This window comes from Pyxicephalus adspersus, chromosome 8 (genome assembly GCF_032062135.1).
Source record: "Pyxicephalus adspersus chromosome 8, UCB_Pads_2.0, whole genome shotgun sequence".
Classification (NCBI taxonomy): Eukaryota; Metazoa; Chordata; class Amphibia; order Anura; family Pyxicephalidae; genus Pyxicephalus; species Pyxicephalus adspersus.
Window position 1 is genome coordinate 12,042,048 of NC_092865.1, and position 26,629 is coordinate 12,068,676.

General features: G+C 39.3%; 1 protein-coding gene across 1 annotated transcript in view; it reads left to right on the top strand.

Annotated features, from left to right (window-relative positions):
- The first annotated feature begins 10,730 nt into the window (after positions 1-10,730).
- Positions 10,731-26,629, top strand: part of GIPC2 (GIPC PDZ domain containing family member 2) — a 58,232-nt gene continuing 42,333 nt past the window's right edge. Inside the window, exon 1 of the mRNA XM_072419525.1 lies at positions 10,731-11,216. Coding sequence (XP_072275626.1) covers positions 10,926-11,216 — 291 coding nt within the window. The 5' untranslated portion in view covers positions 10,731-10,925. The remainder of the gene's footprint in view (positions 11,217-26,629) is intronic.

Here is a 26,629-nt window from a genome sequence, read left to right on the forward strand (position 1 = left end):
GCAGCCAGCATCAAGGAGACACACACAGAATCAAATATCGGGGGATGTCTTATTCACGGGTGAGTGTCTTATTTTAATTTTTTTTTTCAAAAATGGGAGGTGGCTTATTTAATGGGGATGTCTTAAAATCGGGGAAACACGGTAGTAGGCAAAAGCTTAAGAAACAAGAAATTATTTTAGGCTTCCTGAACTATGATGAGTCTTCAGACTCCCCCTCCTATCTTGTCCTATGCTGAGTTTAGCTAGAATGTCAAAAAAAAAAAGAATGAAGGTAACACACTTAGTACATTTTGAGGCATGGCTTTCTTTTCTCTGCCACAATAAACATCGACTCATGAGTGCCCTATGATTTTATCAGCACCAAGACAACCTGTGACATTAAAGAGGTCCTATCTCCATACTATTAATATCAGCAACAATTTCCCTATAAGATTGCATGATCTCCCTGTATTATTGAGATTATATTATTGAACAGGCCTTATACTGCTGCTGGGTCCCACCATATTGGATGTGACATTACCACTCCCAGTCATTCACTGTTTTTGTCACTCAGATGACCCTCTGTAGTACTCTCCTGCTATCAGTTATTTCTATCTGAGGCTTCTTGAGGGACTCTCATTTATGATGAAGAAGGCTCATCATGGTGATCACACACTAGAGCATTGAATAACACCATTGCTGTCACTTCCTCAACTCTGCATATATTACAATCTGATACTGATGTGTTTTCATGTTTGTGCACCAACAACTTTGCCCTGTCTTGCACTTCTGTTTGATTATATTATCTGCACAGCTAAATTGCTGATATTGCCTGACCATTTGTAAACAAGTAGCTGTGCAGGCCAGATTCCTATTAAACTTACATGAGTCACAACATAATCGGGACGAACAGTTTTTTGGCTCAATCCCCCCAATTTTATTTAAAAAGTAAGGTCTGCCGAGAGTCACCAGCAACCCAAAAATAGACAGAGAGTACCCTTGTGACCTACCTTTTCCAAGTTACAGAGCTTGGAGACTTCTCTTCTGCAATGACATAGTGGAAAAAAGCACATTGCTTGTGTTGGGACCAAGAAACCAATATTTGTATAAGTGTGCCGTGTTCCTGGTCCCAACTCAAGCAGTGTGGTTCCTTCCACTGAACCCCCTATGAATCTCGATTTCAAAATGTGTTTATTCTTGCTTGAATATTATCTTCTGTCAACTATTTCTTATAGTTCTGTGCAGGAATGCAGCAGGAAACTGTTTATGGGTCTGGTTGTTTTTTTGTATACAGACTGCTCCCTACAACTCTTCTTCCTTGTGCACAGAAGTGTGCCAGATTCCTGGTCCCAGCTCGAGCTATGTGGTTGCTTCCACTGAACCCCTATGAACCCCTTTTTCTAAAATTTTTTTTTTTTTGCTTGAATCTTGTAATCAGTTAACACCTTCTCATAGCTCTGTGCAGGAATCCAGCATGACACCATTTATGGGTCCAGGTGTTTCTTTGTATACAGACTGGTTCCTACAACTCTTCTTTTTTGTCCACTGAACTGTGCCGGATTCCTGGTTCCAGCTTCCAGCTTCTTTCCACTGAACCCTTATGTCACTGCAGGACACTTTAGTTAAGGCCAGAGAAGGAACTACAATGAGCACTAGGGGACCAACAATCTGCCACCTCCAGAAATGTATCTGGAAAAGAGGATTCTCTGTGCACTGTAGCTTTTGAAGATAAAGAAGGTGTGCATTGCTGGATAGATAACTCTAAAATTCATTTTTTACCCAGGGTACTTTTTTAATGTTTAATTTTGCATCAGGGTTACTGTAACAGTACGATCATCAGGTTAATAACAGGTGGGACTATAAGAGCATATGATTGAAGAGATACTCAACATGGAACAAGTACAAGAGCTCAGTGACGTCCTCATATCCACTGAAATCCGAGAGCAGACACTCTGGCCAGAATCACTCAATAGCTATTTAAAGAACACAGGCTCATCTGTTGGAGATGAGACATTTATCTGCATTAAAGTACCAGTTACATAAATCTAGGACATAAAATATGAAATCTGGAAGAGCTGAGGTCCTTACATAAGACTGCTGACCATTTGGCAGAAATCCTTGTTGGCCAACTGTCCTACAGTCCTTGTGCTTAGGATATCCCAAATCTTTAATAACGCATAGCAACCAGTCAAGATTAGACCTTCATTCTCCATCGATCTTTTAGTAAAGGTCTTAATTATTTGGCTGTGTTTAGTTTAAAAAGCAGTTTACAGTGGGAACTGTCTTTGTTGGGACCAATAAAGGTATTGGTATACAGGTGTTATGATATCACTGATGTGCAGCTTGGCTTCTTGTACTGTTTTTGGGACAATGGAGCAATAAAATTACAGAGCAGAAATCAGAGCAAATGAGAGCTAGAATTAATATCCTATTAGGCAAATAACATGGTATTTTGAAACCACTGGATGCTGATTCAATGAAGTGAATTAACCTATATGGCACTATGGGGTCCCTTTTTCAAAGTAGTGAATCTGACAGTCACTGAAACATTCCCTGGCGGACAATCTTAGCAGCAGTTTTTTAAGCCTTTGCTTCAGCCATCTAGTGTTCTTTGAAGGACAGTGAAGATTCACAACACAAGACAAAGTTTAAGTTTACCTACACTTTTACTTACCAGTGTCATATACCAGGGTGGCATTGTACAATCAATATGCTGGAGAGCACCTGCATTTGTCTCCACACCATGGCTGAACACAATGGTTTTCCCCTATTTTTCATTTTGCACTTTGGATGTATTTCTTTATTACTGGTTAGTACTAAAGTTAAACATTTATTATATTTGAACACTTTTTCTTCCTCCATTCACTAATTATTAGCCCACATCCTTTTACAGTGGAACTAAAGATAAAAATGAAAAATTTGCGATTAGGCAGGTTCTTGATTGATGAAGCGACAGGTGATGTCGCTTCTCCAATAAAATAAACTAACCTGCCTGTTAGCAATTTTTAATGTACACTTTTCTCACTTTAACCTGTCTTGGGTGCAGCTATCTTTACTTCTCTTTTGGGTTCAGATCTTTGATTTTGAACCATTTTGTATGGCCAGGCAGGAATGATATAACTCCCATGGATCAACGGGAGAGTTAACTTTTTCCCAGCAGCCAGGTATGCCAGGATGTCAAGGTATGCCAAATACCCAGCAAGTGCAGATCAATGTACATTTCTAAAGATTGCGAACAGGCAGGTAAGTATGTTTAATGCAGAATGGAAATCTTCTGTCCCTTCTGCAATGCACAACCTGCCTGCTCAAAATTTCCCAATTTTCGATTTTTAAAGTATAGTTCTACTTAAAGGGTATGTCAAGTTCCACACATAAAAAATCTTCAAAGATCTAGTTTTAGATCAAAGGTGTATTTTACAGCTTTTTATCACTGTGCTGTCACCTTCTTAATAATTCTTTCATCCTTTCTCTCCTGCAGTCATAATAGTTTCCCTTTTTTTAGTTCTGGATTTTGGCTGTGTAGTAAAAGTGATTTACAGTCACACTACATCACTACATGGCAGGAAACTTGATGTTGGGGACATTCATGGAAGGTATTGGGGAATTCTATGGTGGGCTTCAGGATGGAGATTAGGGAACAATTCCCAGATATGAATCTGGAAGTACTCAGCTTTTGGCCCTTCCAGATTTCAAAATATCAAACCCTGGCCAATTTTGCCAGTTAAGAAGCTGACTTGGGGCAATTTGTAGTTGAAAAGCTTAAGCAGAGTACAGTGGTGACATTATTGGTCTAATGGACCCCTGATATGTCCTTTATTTAACCAGCACTAAGTATCGTATTTGGGGATTGCCAGCCCTCTTGTTACAGCAAGTTAAGGGTACAAGAAATAAAAATGTAATATAATTAAAATAATTTAAACATTCTCCCAAAAATGTTAAAGGCCCCTAATCCCACGAACATGCACTCATATGAGCATGTCAGAAGCTTTGAGATGAAAATGACACACACAAATTTTGATTTTGCTGAACACACTGGTATATTTATTGGGCCACGGGTTACATTTGAGTTGTATGCAATGCCTATGAACAATTTTAGATATTGTATTTTTTGCAGGGGTAACTAGTTTTAGGATTTGAGTGGTGCTGGACACTTCAGTGTAGACAAGTAGCTGGATTGGGGTATGTAGGTTAACAGCACTGGAAAGAGGTGGCCATAGGAGCCAGAGCTGCCATTTTATATTAAAGAGCTGTTAGAAGATTCATTTTTAGTATCTGGCCTATGCTTTTTTGGGGCTTTAACAATACATTATTATTAATTAATGAACACCTATAAAAATTTGAAGCAGCAAGAAAGTAAAAATGTAAAGTTCACATTAAAATATTTTTGCTGTAAGAACTTCAGGTCTGCATACTGCATGCAGATATCAGAATACATCAAAGCCACTGGACTGATGTGACTGATGCAAACCAGCTTTTTTAGAATAAAAGGGTCAGGAATAAGCCTTGTAGTTCTCTCCGTATATTTTTTGGAAGCCATCAGGCACAGCAGCTGCTGGATGTGTATACAGAGGATGGGAAGGTTGTAGAACCCAGCAGGACTCAGATTACTACAAGATTCTTATCAGCTTCTCCATGTTTTATGAGGGCTCAGAGCTTTGCAGGCATTTCTTCCAGTTAGTGTTAAACAGACGATACTCTTTCATGGTAGTCATTCATGTCATTAGTTCTTTTGGTGATTTCAATGAAAGCCAAAGTAAATGCCACAGTGCTCTATACACTGGTGTTAGAACCACCAGACTTACTGACATATATTGGGCATACGCAATTATATTTTCTAGAAGATGGCCAGCCCTGAGGACTTCTCTGTTAAGTACATTATTTAATAAAGCTTTTTTATAAAGCCAGTGTAGAGTAAAATAAAAAATCTTCAATAACATAAATGAAATAATTCTTCTTCTAGTATTGCCTTTTTTTATGCATTTTCAGAATATTGTGCTAACATCATTTTGTGGTGCTTTACAAAGTCTATAGCCATCTTGCTTTCTCTCTGATTAGCTCACAATCTAATGCCCCTACCATAATTATATGTCATTAACATAATCTGATATGGAGTGATACATAGAACTTCCCCTGATCCTTGTACACCATTATCTAGATTATATGGTGATATTTGGGGCATTTGGTCGTGTTATTTGATGCTGTTTTTCCAACAGTGGGTCTGACTTATTAAAGCTCTCCAAGACTAGAGTAGATAGACTTTCATGAGAGAACCTGGGTGTTCCAGCAAGGTTGGAATAGATCTACTCCAGGATTGAAAACGTTTGGCAACTAATAACACATGATTTTAAGAAATCTATTTCAGATTTGCTAGATAACCAAGGTTTACTCATGATAGTCTATATTTTCCAGTCTTGGAGGGCTTTAATAAATTAGGCCTAGGTAGTCTATATTCTTGTTATTTATGTATAATTAGTTTAATGTTTCTTTCTGCCTACATATTAAAGCAACCCTTTTTACAGTGAAGAAGACTAGTTTCTGTGAAACACGTCATAAGTGGCATATGAAATTCAAGATATTTCACTATCAAGAATACCTATACTGTCGTATGTTGAATCTGTACATAAATTGATTCTGGTCGCCAGGTTCTGTGATTGGAGGGCATGAGTTAGATATATTTTATTATTTATCTTTCATGTCCTTCAATTAAATAAACTATGATTTTATTTTACAATCAGTGCTTGAGTATCCTGGATGCCTTTAACGTCCTAAAAAATTGAAATGTACTATCTTCAATTCTTATATACAGGGCATCATGATTTGGGAAGAAGCCAAATAACCTACCAGTATAGTAGGTATTTTTGGATGTGACAGGAAACCCATCAAAACAGGGAGAATATAGAAAACAGATAGTGAAGCGGTTTTCACCAATTTCAACGCAAATGTATCGCTGAAAGACAGATATAATCTTTTCATTTCCATGACACATTGGATACATGAAGGAGAAAACCTTTTAAAATAATGCAACTACTCAAAATGGATACAGAAACACATTTAACTAATATACAAATGTAAGTAATTACTCATGGAGCAATAGGTTTATAATGACAGTGATAGAATTTCCATAAGATAAAGTATTATTAATTTACTGTATATTAAGAAAATTTCACTTCTTAAAACTTCATCTAAACTGCTTTATTCCTTTCCTCCTTATCTGGAGATAATGACCTCCATTTATTTATCCAAAGGGCTTTTATATGCAATGGTATTTACTCAGAATCTGCTTTTCCACACACAGACTATAGAGAAAACATTTGGGTAAGTATATAAGTAAAATTCTTTTTTGGGGCTAGGGGCTCTCATTGGAAGATTTCTTTTTTCAAGGTTTCATTTGTGATGACACACTTGGTTATTTTCTTATTTTATGTCCTGGTGACATTGATTACTGGACAAATAAAGAAGGTGAACTTCCCCAATAGGGGAGAAGTAATAAAAATATAAAATATGATGTTCCAATCCCATCATTCTATTCAAAACAGAAAAAAACAATGCATGGCTTTATATACACTTTAAACAAAAACGTGTTCAGGGATATTAATAAAACTACTTTGACATAAGGCCACAGTATACACCAAAAATGTTCATTATTTCAATTAAAACTTTGCTCAAAATGGACACAGGCTCCTTTTGTATTTATACACATGGTGCTCCTGCAAGAGAATTGTTTCCACAGGAGGGAGCAACTATAGCATGTAATGCAATCAGGCATTCCATGTCGATAAGCAGAACAAAATGGGTTCATCTAGGTTTGGAAGTGCAATGTCTTAAAGCTGATCTACCATAAAATACTAAATCCCTCAAATATCTCTTACCCACGCCCTCTGGGGAAAAATAATCAGTATGAATACCCTTTTTACCTAAAGCTATGGTCAAATGATTCTCTGGTCCTGAAGACTTTTTATGGTTACAACAGCAAAGGGATAATAGGAGTTTACACAGGAGTTGTTCACACAGGAACAGGATGATGCAATTTTCGCCTAGAAATGGTGTTTAAAACGACGAATGCCCCCCCCCCCCATTTTTTACAAAATACTAATAAAAATGTTTAGTGATCGTGGATTGTTCTGTGATACACTTTCTCCTTTACATGTCACTTCCTGCATCGTTCAAACGATCATATCTAGCGTGTGTACATTATTGGTGGATTATATTTGAACGATAGTTTTGTTACAGCATGTACAGAATTGTGCACAATACGATCGTGCATAATCGTTGATCTGTCATTAGTCGTTCGTTTTCTAATGACAAATATTGCACTTGTGTACCTAGCTTGAGGGATCACTGTTTACTTCAAACCTTTAATTAAATTAATTTAATGTACCTCCTACTTTACTTTGCATAAATAACACCATCTTTGGTTAATAAAGGAGAACAGCATTTCTATATGAACTGTGTCTGTGCCGGTTCTCTTACAATATTATTAACCTAACAGCTGACGTTTCTTTAGGAAATAGATACATTTTTCCTTGACAATAGTAATTGCTACTTGTATTTAATCACTGACACTTAGAACCATCTACTGCTATTAAAACACATGGACCTGAAAGATTCCCCACCAGGGTATGTTTGAGGAAATGTCTGATTACTTGTTTTATAAGCAGTGTTTCTCATCTAGGGTTCCTGCAGATGTAGTTTGGGATTTCTTGGGCAAAAAGCATTTGTGCCTCTCAGATCAGTTTACCCGATACTAATGATCTTTTTGGCTTTAAAGGTGACATTCTTCCCTATGGCCAGCAATTTAAGAATCATTCTTCCTGCTGACCACCACACTAAATTATTGTGAGCTGTGGATAAAATAATTATAGCCGGGGTTCCCTAAAGACCTGAAAGTTATTTCAAGGGTTCCCCCAGGTTATAAAGGGCGAGAAACACTGATTTAGAGGCTATCTGCAAGGGTAGTTTGACAAAGAAGCAGCTGCATTTTGCCACTCTTCTATGTAATGCATGGCAAGTCCTGGCTGTCATTTTAACTGCAGAAAATACCAATGGAAGATATCAGGATCTGTTGCATCCAAGAACTTTAAAATATTAAAGGCCAACAAAACACTTAGCGAATGGCACTCATCACGGTGAACCAAAATAATAGGTTTTCAATGTTCTACCAGTCATATTAATGTAAGACCAACTCATTCCCAGGAACAGAGCCTGCCTGCCGGCTGCTAATTGTTTGCAGCTCATTCAGAAAAAAGTGTCTTTTAATAAACCTCTTGGTGCTTGCAAAAAGCAATATACATAGTTGTTAACTGCATTAGAATCTTTACTACTGCCCAGGACATTTTATGGGATGTGGAAGAAATTGAATATGGGGAAACCTACTGTAACTGTCCTGTTGGATAAATAACATGGCAAGTATTTCTTATTATTTTAGTGTAGAAGCAATCATTGCTTCACTAAAAACATTTCCCTCTATAGCAGGCCACAGTCACAGGCACTAGGAGGAATCCAGAATGTTTCAATAAAGATCATTCATATAATGTAACCTGTCCCCTGGGACTGAGCTACTGAGAAGAAGGAATTTTTCATTAAGCAATCTTTTTGGATAGCTGGGAAAGAAAAAAAAGGAGTTCAGAGATCGTTAAGGAAACAGAAAGAAGATAAAAATGAAGATGCAAGACATGGCAGCTTTTTATTCACTAGATGAACACATTCCACAGAAATGCAACATTAAGTTGGAAACACAGAATGAGGATTGATATAAAATCATGAAACATTAACCTTTCCTGAAACCCTTACACTAATACCAACCCTTCTTATACTAAAGCTAACATTTAAGCAAAACTAAAATTTCACTTTTAGAAATTCACAATCAGGTAGGTCATTATTGCAGTAATGGACAGGTGATGTGCCTTCTGCAACTACTACCTGCTTAATCTGCTCAGGTATCTGTCAAAAAACTGTACTTTGCATGCACAGGCAATTCTTGCTTTCTGTGCGTGTGCCAGAAATTAATGCATGTGATGGAGTCATGTGATCGTGGCCAATCAAGATGGTTGAAGATGGTGGTGCCTGAAGATGGTGGTGCCTGAAGATGGAATGGGGACAGGTGAGTACAACAAGTTTAATTCTGCTTCAACATTCCCTGTAACCCCTTCACTAATCCTTCTTATGACCATAGCCTTGCCTATACAACACTTCCTGTAATCCAGTGGTCCCCAATCTTTTGCTGGTCGCGGACCACTAAATTCACGTACTCCGAACCGTGCATAGGCGGGGAGCCAGGAGTCACCTAAAGGGGAAGAAAATTCCCCTAGAGTAACAAAATTATATCGAAACTCACCCACTCTCCCATCGAAGGTCTGAGCCTGCAATCCATACGGGAAACATGGTCTGCTGCTCTGGCCAGTGCACCCCCCCCAAGCAGGGTGCTTCTCCTGACCCCGCTGAGGGTGCACCGGCCAGAGCCGTGGCCCACTTGTTAGACGGCCCCCCGGTCTGCGGATCCCCAGGTTGGGGACCTCTGCTGTAATCCACATTTTAACTCTCCCTATACAACTAGGACAGCTTACACTCACCCTTCCTGTATCTCTCATATTATGCTCCCTGTAACCCCCACACCAGGCCTCCCAAACCCTAACACTTTACACGCCATTTCACATCCATGGTGAACTGCAGCATTTTCCCCAGGCCTCACTGTGGTTACAACCTGTACCATTCTAGTGAAAGGGAGCAGTTAAGCATATTTTGCGCCTGGTTCGTGGAGTGGTTCCAGAAAGCATCAAGTCCCTTTTCACCGCGTGGTTGCTTATTAAGGTGAGTTTGTTTTTCAGTTTACTTGCTCTATAAGCAGTAAACATTTGCAAACAGGTAGATTCTTCATTACAGATTATGTCCTTCTGCAATAAACATTTTACCTGCCTGATCACTGTCTCTCCTGTTAAAATTTGCTGAGCTGCACAGTATTGGTTGTCTGGATGCCTGACATATTCCATCTTCCCCTATGGGTGGCAGAACTGAATGTACTCGTGAGCACATGCGCAGGAGTTACTTCATCCTGGCTAATCAATATGGCCAAAAATTGGAACCAGGAAGAGAAAAAGGGTGAGAATGGTGGCTCCTGTAGCAGAACAAGGACAGGAGAGTAAAACTGGGTTTAGTTCTGCTTTAAGTCTATGAAGTCAGCTAGGGTGTCAAACCACCCATAGATGCTTTATGTAGCATCTAAAAAAATGCTACTGTAAACAACTGAAAAATAAAAACTCACAACAAAAAAAAGTTGGCAGGGGTATGTAAAATTAAAAAAATATTAAAAAATAAATAAAAAGTAAAAATGTTTTGGCTATACATGCACATTGTAAGAATCAAGTATTCTTCTCCTTTGTCATTATTTGTTATAGATGCAGATTTATCATCTGCCCCCTCTATTTATTGTACAGCTTAGCATAATATGTTGGCGCTTTATAAATAAAAAGTAATAACGTGGTAGATTTGTACTGGGACAAAATGTTACAAAAAAAGCATAAACACAAAAATGGTCAGACCTGATTCTACCATGTGGATAAAATGTAACAAATTAATTCTATATAGACTTTTGTATGGCTGGTATAACAGTGACAAAAGAGTTACTGGGAGAGTCAATGACATTGGATGAAACAGATGGGAGAGCAGAGGGGAGAGGATCAGGAGGGGCTGCATACTGCACATCCTTGCAGAGAAGTACAGTGATGTATATGGAGGAGGAGGACTGGGAGGGCTGGAGAGTTCCAGGGGAGTTTACATATACCCAGTGAAACAGGAAGTGTATTACCTGTCTGCATGCAAAGAGACGGGCTCAGTGACAAGCAGGTAAGAGAGACACCTTCCAGCCAGCAGGAGGAGGAGGGGGAGGACAAGGAACAAGAGCCAGGGGCTTAATTAATTCCGACCCATCACTGCATCCCTACACTGCAAACATGCCTCTGGGACTGAGAGGGAAGATCAAAAAGAAGGCTAAGGAGGTCTCCTCCAAGTTAGTGGAAAGCGAGGAGGTGGAAAACAAGACAGCTGGCAGCAGTGCCACCAAAGAGATATCCAATGCCAACGGTGCGCCCGGTTTGCCTCCCCCACCCGTCAGCTTGCGCCCCAAATTGGTCTTCCACACTCAACTGGCACATGGAAGCCCCACCGGCAGGATTGAGGGCTTCACCAACGTCAAGGAACTTTACGCCAAAATCGCAGAGGCTTTCCTGCTTGCCCCAGAAGAGGTAAGATCACTTTTTTTATGGTGTGGGGGGAATATTTTCAATTCTAGCCATTGCTGGGAATAGTCACTGGTTAACCTGTCTTGGTTCAGAGTTTAACTCAGACAGGGCTGGTATAAAGGTCAACAGCGAGTCACATTACTCAAGAGCCTCACCCATAGTCGTCGGCAATGTGTACTGAGAATTGGGTGCCCATTACCAGTTTCCTTTCACTGAGTCATTGTATCATTTTTACGTATAAGGCACAGAAATCAGAGAGAGCTTGGCAGAGTCTTAAAAGGCAGAGAAAGACACTATGCAATATTTTCAATCGATTAAACAATCAATAAGCTGATAACAATGAAAGGATGATAAAACAATTCCATTTTCTATCGTTATTTTGATTTTTGGGGAGAATGTCAACCAAAAATCAATAGGACAAGGCTTTTTTTGTCAACTGGTCAACCTTCATACTAAAATCAAAACCATATTTTGTCTTACGATCTTGATTCATTTGTTAAACAAATAGACGATACATCAAATAATTGGTCCCAAAGGTTGATTTAAACTGATCGCAATATTCATTTAGGTATAATTAACAGAAAATCGTATAACGTATTCCTAGCATTACTCATCGCATGGCAAAGGTACTAGATGATCATGTTTTCCGGGTATGAGAAATAAGCACGTGTATTGTATCCAATTGTTCAGTTACCTTAATGGAATAGATAAACCAGACAAAAGATTGTAAATGAAAGTCTTCCAGCTCTACAGATTGATTTCACCTGATGACATTCTTCTATAACAAAAAAATCTTTCATAGACAAATTGCCGGTTTCTTCACACACTATCTAATATCTAGTGGTGACGTAACCAGCTCTCTCCGATTTCCAGGGCTCAGGTTTGGAATTTTTATCCCTGGGGACTGTTTCGGGACTTGGCTTTGGTTTTGGACATTTTTTCCCAGAATCTTACATTCAGTTTTTGTTATCTCTGTGTTTTTCTTGGCTTTGTAAGGAAATATTTTTCAAGAGGGGGCTTTGAAATATAAAGAAAATTATTTGATCGTTCATTGTAGCAGATATGAAGTGGTAGTATTGAAGTTTGCTGCACAGGTAAAAGCTGGAATAAGTACCCGTGTTAGTACAGACTGTCCGTGGAAATAATATTTAGGAATGACAGTTTCTGGAAGGATTCAGCAGGGGTACATGGATATATCATGGTAAAGTCCCATACACAGACAGGATTCAACTTACATCATGTGCTCCATACTGCGCTGGTTTTCAAGCCAAATGAAAGAAAAGGGACAAGTAACTAGTGTCGCTGGCATTTATTCCAGAAGAGGTCTAAAGTGCTTATGATGCCTTTCCTATAGCTAAATTGATATAGGTGCTGGATGACAAAGTCCATTCAGCACCTATGTTTTTTGGCTGGCATTCTGTATGCAACTGGGCAATGTATTCATAAGACAACTGAGGTCCAAATTTTGCATTTAGCAAATAGCCATGTTTACAGAGATATTTGGCTCAGTGTACTACATTTAAAGTGTGTTTAAAAAGAGCATTTACATTACAGTACATTTCGCATGTTATTTACCAGTATAAGTCTACTGTGTGTCGACATCCAAATGGTCTAAGACTGAGGCTGGGTGCTGCCATCTTGGATGTCATGTCAGTATTAGGTAGAAGGAAAAAAAGAGATCATTAAACCATTCTAATGGAGATTATGTCACGGCTTTAAGAAGCTTAGAACTCTTTTCTTACCTGTGGTAAAAAAACAGACAGTTGGCTGCTCCTGGGTGCATAGCAAACTGTTGCTGTGTGGACCACAGGTAACACATTTGCACATGGCTGTGCCTACGGTTATTGCCATGGTAGAGTTCTTCTTTTAGATGAAGAAAAGCTGCAGCTCCATGCACAAAATAAAAAGAGGAACAGTTGGGACCACAGTTGAGCTTGTGGCACAACATCTGTGGTCAACCTTGTGTCTGAAATGGCCGTAGGATATGGCATTCAGTCTGACAAATATTGATTCCTAGTTTTTCTTTGGTCCACAATATCATAGATGGAAAAGCAAACAGCAATTATCAAAAAAAAGTATTCTATGCACTTTATATCTGCAACATACTCCTTAATAGGTTGTCAAAAGCAGTGTTGAGAAAGTCTTGGTGGCCAGTAGTCAGGCTCGCTGGTCACTGCAGCCCCATGCAGGATGCTGCATGCTTGCTGACTGGTGATTCTTTAATTGTTAGTGGCTGCTAAAACCATTTCCATACTTATTTATAAAACAGTGATTCAGATATTCAGCATACATTCTCAGGTACAGAATGAATCATTGCCATTGAAAACGTGGAATTTAAAGATTTTCAACCAAAGAAAGTTTGTGGGGGTTCCAAAAATGTTTAAACTTGCATATAAAGAATTTTTAATTTGACCCAAAACACTCCCAGAGGACCATACTTGATACAATCAGAATGCAGTCTGTGATCAGTGTCCATAACATTTATCAACACAAATGCAACCAGCTTTGGAATTAGCTATTGAATAAACATTATCCCATTAAACAAAATATTTTTTGCACCGGGCATCCTGCATATCCACCAAGAAGGAAGGGCAACTGCAGGGGAAAAAGGGACAGAGGAACTTGGTTCTGAAAGAGGCATAAACCAGTACAGTTGGGAATACTTCCCCATGTCTAGACACCAATGAGATCTCTGGCCCCCTATATATGGTATTTAGTAAAAGATGCTGCTTGACACATAGCACATGGAGCTAATGGCAAAAGGAGGTCCGAATTCTTATGTAGTTTTTAAGGAGGTAACCTACTTCTGCTATAGTTTATATATACAAGCATTGCAACAGTCGTGCTGTGTAGGGATTAGTTCCAAAGCAATAATGAGTAGTTTCATGCTTTGGTAATTACACAGCAGGTTTTTCCAACATGTGTCCATATAGCAATCTGTCCCAATGGAAATAGCTAGCTGTTTTGTATATAATTCTTTACATACTTCTAGGTATACTTCTGGTTAAATTAGAACAAATCACGTTTTACATGGCACTGTAAAATGTGGTCTTGGTGAGTATTAGAAAACCACCCCTTAGGCATATGCAGTACATATCTTCAATACGTCAAGTATATCTTCATATCTCCAAGCATGAAAAAATACCTGCTGATATACCAGAGAGCTGTGCACAGAGATAGGAAGTGTCTGAGGAAGACCAAAGCTGATTTAAAGGGACAATATTAAGGTTCACCACTACCATTGGTTTATGGTGAATCCTCCAGATCTTTGCTGTATTGTTTACAGGTTTTCAGCTAAAAACAGGAACAACCTGTTTTACAGAAGTCATTTTATTGTATGTGTTGGAGCTGAGTGGACATAATGAGTGTCAAGATACTGTTTTTGTTCAAATGTATTTAAATGGCATTAGTACATGACCCCCATGGTAGTACCCAGCTTCCCATGGCTTTTTTTGACAAAAGATTGCATAGCAACCCTACAGATTAGCACAATATATAGCCACCCCCCCCCTCATAGACTTCATTGTGATTTCCTTCAAGCTTTGTGTCTTTTGATCAATGTTTACAAAACGGTTTGCAAGCCAAACACAAGCTGGGTTAGATCTAATATGTTGTTCTCATGTCTTGTTCCATCCTGGAGTCTAATTTTTAGTTTCTTTGGTAGATTGTAATGACAACTAATAGCTGTAGATGAATTGATAAGTAATTGGGCTGATTAGTACCATCTGTCTCCAAGGAAAGGGGGGAAGTTATGCCATAAATTCCAGCTCTAATGACAGCCTATAAAATAGACAACTCTGGCCTTGGAGATAAAGCTGGTCAGTTTACAGTTCTTTTTTTGGGTGAGTCTGACTGTACGGATATGTTTCACGGGAGTGTCTAATACATTTACTAACAGATTCCTCAGGTAGGGTGCAGCTTGATGTGATCACTGGAAGGCATAAGAAGAGATTGGGAGGAGTTTCTGAGAATTGGAGGAAGGGGGAGAGCCAAGGGACTAAAGTTGCAAACTGGAGGTGCCCAAAAGTCTAACCAAAGCATTCTTTTTTTTGTAGGTTAGTATTAACTTTCTTTAAATGGTACTTTTTATTGGCAAACTCAATGTATTAAATATCCAACCTTTTGTGATTATTTCTGAAATCTTTCAAATCTATAAAATAACACCAGGTGTCCTTTAAGTTATGTGTTGACATCGGTAACAGGGTCAAATGTGCCCTTATAGTGGACTACAAGTGGCTATACTGTTCAGGACCATTTCTAGTAATAAGTACATAAAGAAATGGCTTAGAACTCTGCCCAATGAAGGGTTGCCATTTTGGACCCTGCATGTCCGTCAACCTGCCTTCCCTTGTGTAAACCAAACTGTTGCTTCCTTTCCTATTCCCATATGCCAAAAGTGCTGGGAAGCATCCTGAACTAGCCATAGCTCACCTTTTCCAGTGTCCAGGAGATTAATCTATAAAGTTGTTCCCGGCATTTGTAAACAGTGATGTCACATTATATGAATCCACCAGATGCTGGAACAGGTATGCTATGGATATTACATTACGCTTTCCTGTTCTACTCTGCTTATAAAGTGAGGAAGAGAAGCAGCTGCTTTGGTTTACAGAGAAGCCCAGGTGGGGACACAGGTGCAAGGTGGGGCGGGTGGGAGCATAGGGTGCTTAGCCATCAAAGACGGTCCTGGTGCTGACATACATTATACAGGCATGGTCCACGGTTAGGAAGCTGGTCCGTAGCAAAAATGTGCAGCCAATACTGGTGTGAGAGTGTCCAGTGGCCAGTCCTTGCTTAATGATTGGGTTTGGATGATCTACTGTACCTTCAATGCAAATAAAGACTGCATAAAGATAAGAAACTGGAAAATTCTTTCTTCCTTTATCATGCTTCAACACGCTGAGTAATAATGCCATTGCATGAAGAAGCCCTTAGGCGTCAGATATGATTATGTAAGCTAGTAGATTACCTCGCTCATGGGATTTTTTTCACATACACATGAATCATAACATTTTATGAAAGTAAAGCTATTGAACCATTTTGCTAACTTGCCCACCCAGCTGCCTTAAAGCATAACTCTGGGATAAGAGAATATTGTCTAAATACAAAAGGCATGTATATTCTGATGTCATCTTAGGTTTGGTATACTTTGTGCATTTTTATGGATTTGTGGAGTAATCCAGCACAAAACTTTGCCTTTGTGCAGGAGTTTTCTGTAATAAGACTCTCACCTTTGAGCATGTTGATTGGTATTGTATTTGCCCCCTCCTTTGGTTTTGCGTAGGCAGCCTATAATGGGTGGGCCTAATGGGTCCCTCTCACGACTCAGGACAGTGGTTATGTCAAAGGCAAATTTATGAGGGTAACATCTGGATCTGAAAAGGCATTTGGTGCACACAAAATGGATCCTTGTTGGCTTCTGAGAATACATTTAAATAACAGTTAATTTCAAAGCGTCACTTGCATACAATATTATACTTGTAAGGAAGAGGCAATATACTTACCTTTTTGTTGGCCTTTCAAGTGGGTCCACAGTCCCTGCTGCTTTCCAGAAAAGATAAGTATTTTACCTCTTTTATAGGTATAGTATGGTTTTGTACTCTAGGGACCCTATGATGACACAAACACCCTTCAGCTCCAGTTTGCAAATGTTAAACACAGATGTTATTTGGAGTTTTGGGCTTTTGCATTAAACAAGCTGCTAACCAGCATGCAGAAGGTCTATTGTACAATATATTTGCATAAAGCACATGCTGGCATTTGAATACATTTTTCAGGGACTGCAATGGTTATACAAATCACTCAAAGATCTTTTCTCAGCACCTTTGTAAAGTAAAACTCCATCCATGCACAGTCCAAACCATCAATTATGTCTTTATATAATGCACAAAGCTCCATCAGCTTTGTACCCAAAATGGGCTTACCAGATGCTGTTTTATATAGTATTTACTTGCTGAAGATTTAAAGAGACCCTGTCATTTGCCCTTGCAACACAGATTTGCAATGCCTTCTTATAGTCCACCTCCAGTATTGTATACTTGCCAACATGATCCTCCATACCCATAGGCCCTGTCCTAATAAAACTGTCATGGAGCAAGGGAGCAGATATTGGCAAAAGTTGATGGTGCTGGCGTGTTTAAAAGTCACCGTGGGCAACTTAACTGGCAGTTTATTTTTAAAAGACCAGCAATACTTGTAAGTGTTACTATATGGTTGTAGGGCATAGTTTGTGCACTATTATGGCTTCGGTATCTACTAAGTTTGAAACAAAAAATTGATTTTAGTAGTTCAGTTTGGATTTCTTATTTCCTTGGCGAGCTGGTAAGTGTGTCAGAGACCCCTTTGTATTGTTTTGTAAATTACCCTCCCAAGATCATCTTTTCTTTTTTGCTACATTCTAACAGATCAGAACCGACTTAACTGAACCAAAATTCAAAGGAATGGGAAGGCCATGGGCGGTCAGGTTAGGGGAGTAAAAGGGCTAAATGATGCTGGACTTCCTGCAAGGAAATGAGATGGGCTTTATCTACCGTAACTTGTTGCAATGCATAATGGTAGAATCAACAATGGGCAATAAAATCAGTAAGAGCAAGGGATTTCAGTACATGAGAGGTGGCAATACAACTGTGCCAGACAGAAATGAAAACTGGAATTTAGGTTTAACTTTATTTTCTTACTCTGCATCACTCTGCATACTTTCATTAAAATAACACCTGGTAATCCTGCTATAAAGGTCTTTGTTGGGGCACTTATATTTAAAAAACGACAACCTTGTCCCCATCTCCCAACTTGGCTCCTGCATTGCCACCCAATAACACTTTCCAAATGGGGACTTAAAGCAGTATCAGCAAGGAAAACTCAGATACTTAATAGGTCAATAGTCATCTTTCCAATTACACATTAAACTCATCATCTACCTAATTGTAACCTTTTTTATATGTGCGTTGTTTGTGAAAATGAAGTAATTGATTAGTCATTCTGCTGTACTTGATGTACTGGAAAATGGTTCACATATTAGAAATAATTTAAAAGTCAATCTACAATTAAAGTTTCAACCAGGCTCAGTGTAATCTGCTGTTTGTGGTTACTCCCATTACACATACACAGAGCAAGCTCTCATTATGGGACTCTTCACTCCTTCTGTTTGCTATGGGATATTTCACCTAGCTTAGTGAATGTGGGAAGACATCAAACATCCTATCATGAGCAAAAATAAATTCTGCTTTTTTCAGGTAATTGGGTATTCTTTGCAAAGTGGTTTTTCATCACATTCACTAAAGATTTGTAATGATGTCAGAGGATTGTTGCTAGAAACGATGACAGATGAATGAATGAGGACTGCACCCACAGCAACATTCTGTTCCAAGGGACCGGAAGGACGAGCAAGTAGCACCCTGCTGTACTCTCATCCATAGGAGTGAACAGACTAGGCTCCTGATACGTCATTCCTCAATCCACAGGGGCAATGAGGGGCAATTATTGAATAATGTTAGAGCATGACCATTCGTCTTGGGTGACTATTATCCTAGGTCTGCACATAGTTTTAGGCTAGCAGGCCACTGTGGTATGTGTATGTGTGGGGGAAATACGGGGCAACACAAGTCAGTTGGCCTTTGGTAGGAGCAGTAAGTATGAGTACAGTATGTGGAGCAGGGCACTCTCGGTTTGTAAGCTGCGTACCATTTTGGCATTAGTCTTTTTTTCAGTGGCTGCCAACTTACATTGGGAAACAATAGGCTGCTGGGAATGGTGGCCTAATTGTTTTATAGCAGCCAAGTATTAGGATTCTCTGATGAGAACAAAAGAGCTGAAATGTGAGTAGCCCTAGGCACTTATATGTACATCATAATTAAATCACTGAACACACAGAAAAAAAAAGAACACTTAGACAGTAATAAGAATGTAATATTAAGCAAGAAACCACATTATTAATAGTCTGCTTTAAAGATGAGAGTATTATTGTGTAGTTATACAGTGCAGACATATTACCTAACCATTAAGTCCATAGTCATTTCCCTAACCGTCCTTCAGAGGAGCCTATGGTGTATTGATCCTGTCATAGGTAATGGCCATTTGTTTGGAAGCTATTTAACTCGCCAGTATGTTTTTGAAATGTTGGAAAAACCCATACAAATACATTAAGAACATACAAACCCCATAAAGATCGTGACCAAGTCAAGATTTGAATCCGGGACCCTGTAGTTGCAAGGCTTGGGAATCGTCCACCATGCTGCACATACATTTAAATATCTTGTAGCAAATCCTAAATTGCTTTTTGCATTGAATGAAATGAGTGAGTGTGTGAATCACATCTGCTCTTACTTATTGCATGAAGTCCCCTCCGCTCTTTTACAGTAGTCCCCAGACGGTAAAGTTCAACTCTATGGGAACAAAAATTCAGTTTATTCTTGGAGGTCAGAGGTCACAGTATGGGAAGGGGGCCAAGGAACACACATACGATCCCCCTTTGGGAGGATTTATTAGAACACATATTGGAGTTGCAAGCTGTTGTATCCTGTATATACTAAATACCATATTGATGTTGTGAATGCTTGTCCATTTCATTCAATACCACATTCATATGATGGATGTGATGATGAATGGTTTGCCTAATGATTATTTTTTGAGGTGAAGTCATCAATACTCATGCATGCTTATCACACATGCATTTTGGGTCTAATTTACTAAAGGATTGAAGAAGGCTAACTGGTAATGCTTCTCTGAAGCTGTGCTCACTTTAACCAACCATTCAATTCTTTATGATCTTTACCTAAGATCTTTACCTAAGAAAAAACTGCAATTTACTGCTTGAGCAATTCTGTCATCATTCACATTTGTCCTAACTGTACAATGTGATCAATCTAACAATGGATTTGGCAACAGAACCTCTTGAGCATTCTCTGTTTTGTTCTAGAGTTTGGCTGTAGCCTAATGTCTTACACTTGGATTAGAGCTTCTGTAAAGTTTATATAAACAAAACTGAAAATTGATTCAGAACAAACTTTAAAATGCCAACACATTTCGCTGGTCAGAATACCAGCATTAGGGCTTTTGGATGCAGTAAACAGGGCACTTAAAGTGGAGCTTTCACAAAAACAATCATCCACCTTTGAAAGTGGAAAGCCCTCAATCCCTCCACAAACTTAGCCCAGCGAATCCGGCGTTGACACTTTTCCCTTCTTTACAGTTCCGGATGGAACGCCAGACAAGGCCATCTTTTTTCTTCGCTCTCCTGGGTTCTCCTTCATACCACCGGAACTTTCACTGCACATGCGTGGGATTGAGCACTTTTTTTTACATTATAGGAAAGCCTCTGAAGATGCATGCCCCAGTCTGGGCATGGGCAGAAGGAGGAGCCCAGGCTGTGGGTTTCCCCTTTGCACCGTAAAGACAGAAGGGGAGGAGGCCTCCCTAAAAATTAAAAGAAATAGCCACTTTTTCATATAATTTAAAAATGTCATGATAGGCTTGTTTTAAATGGGCTGAAATTTAAAGGAGTGATGTCTTTTCCAGTCCAAAATAAAACAAGTTGTTGTTATAGATTGTTATAGTTCAAACACACTTTATTATTTAAATACATTTTCTCCTGCAAAGATGGTGCAGCACAGTTGAGCCCAGCATATCATAGATAATAATGTCCTTGCATTATTTTACTCATTACAGGTCTGTGATCTTTCACAAACTTATAATATATCACCGTGTAGCAACTTTTATGACTGTACAATGTTTCCAGTTGACTTGGGTATCTCACACACTAAGCAGGAAAAAGTTATTTTCATGCAGTTAAGCAGTTAAAATGTAGCTTGAGCCCAAAGTCTGATATATAAACTTGTAAAGACAAGCCTACTATCTTGGCAACGCTCATACCATTCTTTATTATATCTTGTTGACATGGATATGGACAACAAAGGCTGTTGGGAACAGTGACTGATAATACACTGGTATAATAAAACTTATCCCAGGGTATTTGCTGTCAGTTTGTTGGACAGACAATAGCTGTACACAGGAAGGATTTTTTCTGTGCACAGTTCGTTGTTGTATGAAGAAGAAGATTACAATAAATTGGTCATCTTGTGGGGACACTCCCCTGCAAATTGCAGCATGAGCTCTACTACAGCATAATTGTCAGTGTAATTCTAGCCTGAGGACTAATTATGTAGTCAAACAAACCACAAGCAAAGAACTTTCATTGCTACATGTTTAAAAAGAAACATTACAAGGTATTTAAAGAACCATCTCAAATAGCACAGGAAATGTGGAATGTGATGTTCTATGTATCTGTGCCAAGTAAATAGCAATTTAAATCTCAGACACAAAAATTAGCTTTGCTGTCTGTTCCAATCTTTTCTAATGCTTACCTTCTCCCTGTGTCCTTTCCCCTTACCCTTTAGCCCCTCACTCCCCTTTACTTTTTATTCCCCTCTTCTATATTTTACGCTTTCTTCTAATTTCCCTTTCTTTTCTTTTCTACTCTTCCATTTCATTTACCTTTTGCTGCTTTTTTTTTCTTCTTTTCTCACTTTTCTTTCTTGTTGTAATTCTCTCTTATCTACTCTCACCTCAATCCCTTCCTCTTTCTACCCTCACCTTGCAACCTTCCCCCATACCGTTCACCTTTTCACTTCCCTTTACTTTACATTGTCCTCTTTCCACTTCCTTTTCCCCACTCCCTCATTACTTTTCTATTCTCATCTTCCTGCTTCCTTTTACCCCTCTTTTCCTCCTTACTTTTCTTCCCCTCCTCTCCAGGGGTGTAGTCATAAAAAAAGAAGAGTGGGCATGGTACTATCCGTGACCTGCCCACCCCACTACACCCCTGCTTATGTGTCACTCAAAGGGGAAGAAACTTCCCCGAGAGTGACGTCTTGATACCAGAACCTGTCCACTGTTCCAGCGCAGGTCTGAGGTTGTGTGACAACCCTCCCAGCGCCCTGAGCCTGCAATTCCATACATGGTCCCCGGCTCTGGCTGGTGCGCCCCCAGCAGGGTTCTACTCCTGACCCCGCGGGGGGGTCAGAGCCACAGACCAACAAAGAATTTTGCAAAATAAGTGGTCATGAATTCACACCTGCTGGCCCCACCACACCCCTGCTCCTCTCCCCTCCTACTAGCTCCTCTCCTCACCTTCCTTTCTCTTCCCCTCCTCTCTCATCTTTACTTGTTCTCTCTCCTGCCCCCTTTCTTTTCTCTTCTACTCTCCCCTCCTTTCTTCTTTTCTGTGCTCACTGTCCTCTATTTTATTCTCCCCTTCTCTTATTTCAGTTTCAATTTCTTTCCCTGCCCAACATCTCCTTTCATTCTTTCCCCTTTACTTTGTACTCTCCACTTTTACTCTTTCCTGATTGCTTCTCTCCCTTTTCACTCTCTTTTATTCCTCTTCATTCATCTTTCATCCACTTTTTTTCTAATTTTCTGTATGTCACTCTTCTCTTTTCCTCTTTTCAAACTTTCCTTATCTTTTTGTATTCTCATCTGTTATTTACTCTTTCTTATCTTCTCTCTCCTTAATCTTTTCCCCTGTCTACTTTCTCTCACATTCTTTCCCTACCTTTCATCTCTCCTTTACTGTGAATTGTGTTTTTTTTATCTCTTCTCTTCCACCTCATTTCTCTTTTCCTTTCTCCTCTTCCCTTCATCTCTCTTTCTCTTGTTCCTTCTTCTCTCCTCCACATTTCCATTCTCCTCTCCACCTGTCCCTTTTTCTTTCTTACTTTCCATTTTTTTTTCATTCTCGCTTTCTCTATTTTTGTATTCTCCCTCTCCTCTTCTCTCTTCTTGTTGTTCCCTCTTTCCTCTCTTCTCTTCTCTCATGTCTATTATGACAACTATATCCACAAGCATATTTTCTTGCAAATATTTGCTGCACAAAAACACCTGTTCTTCCATCTCTCTACAGCGCCAGTTGTAGAGACTTGTGATTACGATCCTGTATTTGCAGTTGCCTTTTTTAGTTTCCTGGAGTTTTTCTTTATCAGTAGCCTATGGCAAAACAAAACACCTGCTTGATTAGACTTTGACGGAAGCATGAATTTCCTTATTTATATGCCATATTCTATTTCTGGAGCAATAAGGTCAAACCTGGTCACTGCCCTCACATTACTGCACTTCAATCACAATCCAGTGACTCAGGTATTTTGTTTTATGATAGAGTTTCTTTAGGTGCTTGTGCACTATAATGTCTATACAGTGGATTGGTGGAGTGAGCTAAGCTTTCATATCATTAAAGGGTTAGCCTACATAAAAATATATTTCAGGCTATTTTACTTCAATTTTTCGTTATAGGGTTCACTGCTGGGCAAAACCTCAATAAAAAAGCCCCTGGGAGGAGTAAAATGTGCCAGAGGGCAGGAGTTAGAACTGGAGATGTTATCATTGGATTCTTCAATTACCTCAATGTGTGCAACTACCTGAACCAATTTACCCAGAAATGTGTTCAATAAAGAAAATTAAGTATTTTATTTTACTTTTTTAGGAGTGTGGTCATGAAAAAAGACCAGCAACTTGAGATTTAATCAGCAAAAGTAGTATTGTGAGCCCCCTATTGTTTTTTGTTGTTAAAAGTTTTGGCTTATGGTAGTGTTGGTGACAACAAATTAGGGTGATTTTAGACCTGCGGTAAGTTGCAGAAGTATGCTACAGGCCCAACCACAGCCCCAACCTCTCCCATGCAAGTGAATACGAGCATTTGGGTCCTTTTTTTTTTTGCATGCAATTGCACATAGTTGCACGTGCCTGCCGGAGATTGTGGTGCAGTTTGCCAAAACAACATGCAGCTTTTGGCCTCGGCAGTTGTAGTCTGAAGATCTCCAACACAGCCTAATGCAAAAATCGTTGTCCGCGATGCAATCCTGTTTGCCTCCCCTGTCTGCACAGCAGCAATTGCTGTTTGACTGATAGCTGTCAGCCTTGCAGTTTGACACTGTGTTTGAATTTAGCGATAGGTTATGTTCATACTGGTGATGCGGTTGTGGTGTAGTTATTGCTTCCTCGTGCCCCTAAAACCAGCAGCCTATTAGGAATGATTGAAGATAGTTAAGGCTGTGAGCGGTTCAGGACAACCCGGTGTATAATGTGCAATCGCTGGTTCATTAAACTGGAACTAAACCCATAATACTCATCTGTCCCCATTCCGTCACAGGGTGCCACCATCTTTGTCCTTCTTCTCTTCCTGGATACAGCCAACTTGATTGACCGGGCCGGGATAAAGTTACTCTCATGCAGACGTGCAAGCATTCAATTATTCTCAGCACACGCAAGAGAAGCCAGGATTTCTGGGTATTCTGGCAACCAAAGCTGAACTGGGCCTGCACAGTTCCCTAAAATGATTAGGTAGATAAGAGGGATTGTTGCAGAAGGGACATTGCCTGTCTTTTTCTGCAATCATGACCTGTCTGATCATATATTTTTAAAAGTAAGTATTGTAAGTATTGTGCTGCTCTTTTCTATGAGGAAGGGAGCTTTGCAATCACATTTGCTGATCACTAAGTCACATTGGGTACAGCTATACTAAGCCTAGAGTTTTATTCAAAATGATGACAAATATATGTCACAAGTAATGAAATCTAGGGCTTGTCCGCAGTTTAATACTGGAGTACCATGACAAAGCCTGACAGCCAACTGACCACATCCATTCCCACATCGGTGAAGTTGTAAAACATTCCACACCTTCTTTGTCAACATGGGAACCCAACAAACCAAGGTTGTAAAATTATATTGTCCTCATCCATGAAAACTGAGACATTTGAACCAATGCTGCTCTGCAGACATATTAACAAGAGTTGTCAGTTGGCCATAAAATGTCAAAGAACATATACATAACATAGAACAGGAACATATTCTGAACTGTGCAGATGTTCTATAAAACTTTTCAGAAAGTCATTCCAGGCAGAAATATTGGAACTGTGTTAAAGAGTTAAAGACAAAAGGTCTGTTGAGTTTGGATACCATAGGGCAGGGCTGCCATCAGGATAGGACAAAACGTTCCCCAAACAAAAGAGTTTACTTTGACTTTTGCAATTCTGGAACTTTTAGATGTGGGAGTGGAGGAACCAAACATTTCTGATGGCGGTCCTGCCATGAGGAAACATATGGGCCGCCATTGCTGACTTCTCTTCCAATATTTCTAGCTGCCTATTGATTGTGCTGAGCCAGTGCTTTTAATACATTTATAATCACTGAGCTGAAACAAGTATGACAGGTATGCTTTAAATTCCAGCTAATGGAAGATTATCAACATTTATCTTATTTGCTATACCTGCTAAAGGTAAAGCTGTTTTGTTTATTCAGTCCTGATATGTATGCAGATCTGCCACAAAGAAATGCCCTTTTAGGCAGAGGAGATGGCCCTTATTTTTCTTCACTGCAGTTTTACTTTCATTTACTGATCTCCCCCATCCCAATGCTGTGATTGGACAGTGAAAGGAGAAGCAATACCCTAATAAGTTCTACTCCCAGTCACTCTACTCTTTGCAGTGCAGCACATCTTTTGTATCAGCTGGGGGTATAGTTTTATATTAAATGCAGGGACCTAATGGTCCCTAAATTATCCCCCATAGTGTTAACCCGTAAACCAGTTTCCCCACTCTAGCCCCCACCCTTTAAATTAGGCCCTTGCAAGAAATAAAATATTTCCTCTTATTCATATTTCTATCCCTCTAAAATAAATGATGAAAAACATAATTACCTATAATTAAACTAATACAAAGTAAAAAACTTTTATCTTCTGTTAGTGGTGGTCACTATTCTTCCCAATCTCTGTGCAGTGGAGCGGAGACTGATTCTCTCATGACAGTGACCCCTGCTGGCTGGGGGGTTTTGACTACAGGCAAGATTTGCTTTTTTCCAACATCAAGTATATTACTTTAAGGAAGAAGAGATACAAACTGACCACACTACCACAAATCTGCTTTTCTGCTTAGTGTGGTCAAGAACAAACAGAACAGGCTTGATATAAGTGACTAGTAGGATCACCAGTCATATATATATTATAGATTTATGCTCCTTAATTGTGAGGGACAAAGAAAATAATTAATAATAAAGGTTACCATACAGTATATTCCTTACCAAATGTATGAGGACCCAATGCTAGGGTAGCTTTCTCTTCAAACCAGAGTTCACCTTAAAGTAGTTTACCGTATTCATCATCCCCCAGACAAAACAAGAAATTAACCTTTGCAGTGCAAAAGAAGGTGTAATGTAAGGGTCCTTTCTCCAGCTTAGACGTTAGTTTAACCCTAACTCCCACCTATTTTACTTAGATGTCTAAAGCTACATACATATGCTAGATAATTCTTGGCACAAATAGACGATAGTGATTGTCTTGGGTGAAAACTGTATAACAACTCCCAGATGCTGTTTAGTGATTCACCAAGTGGATTTAGACCAAGCAGATCACTAAATGTACAAACTGCTGATATTTC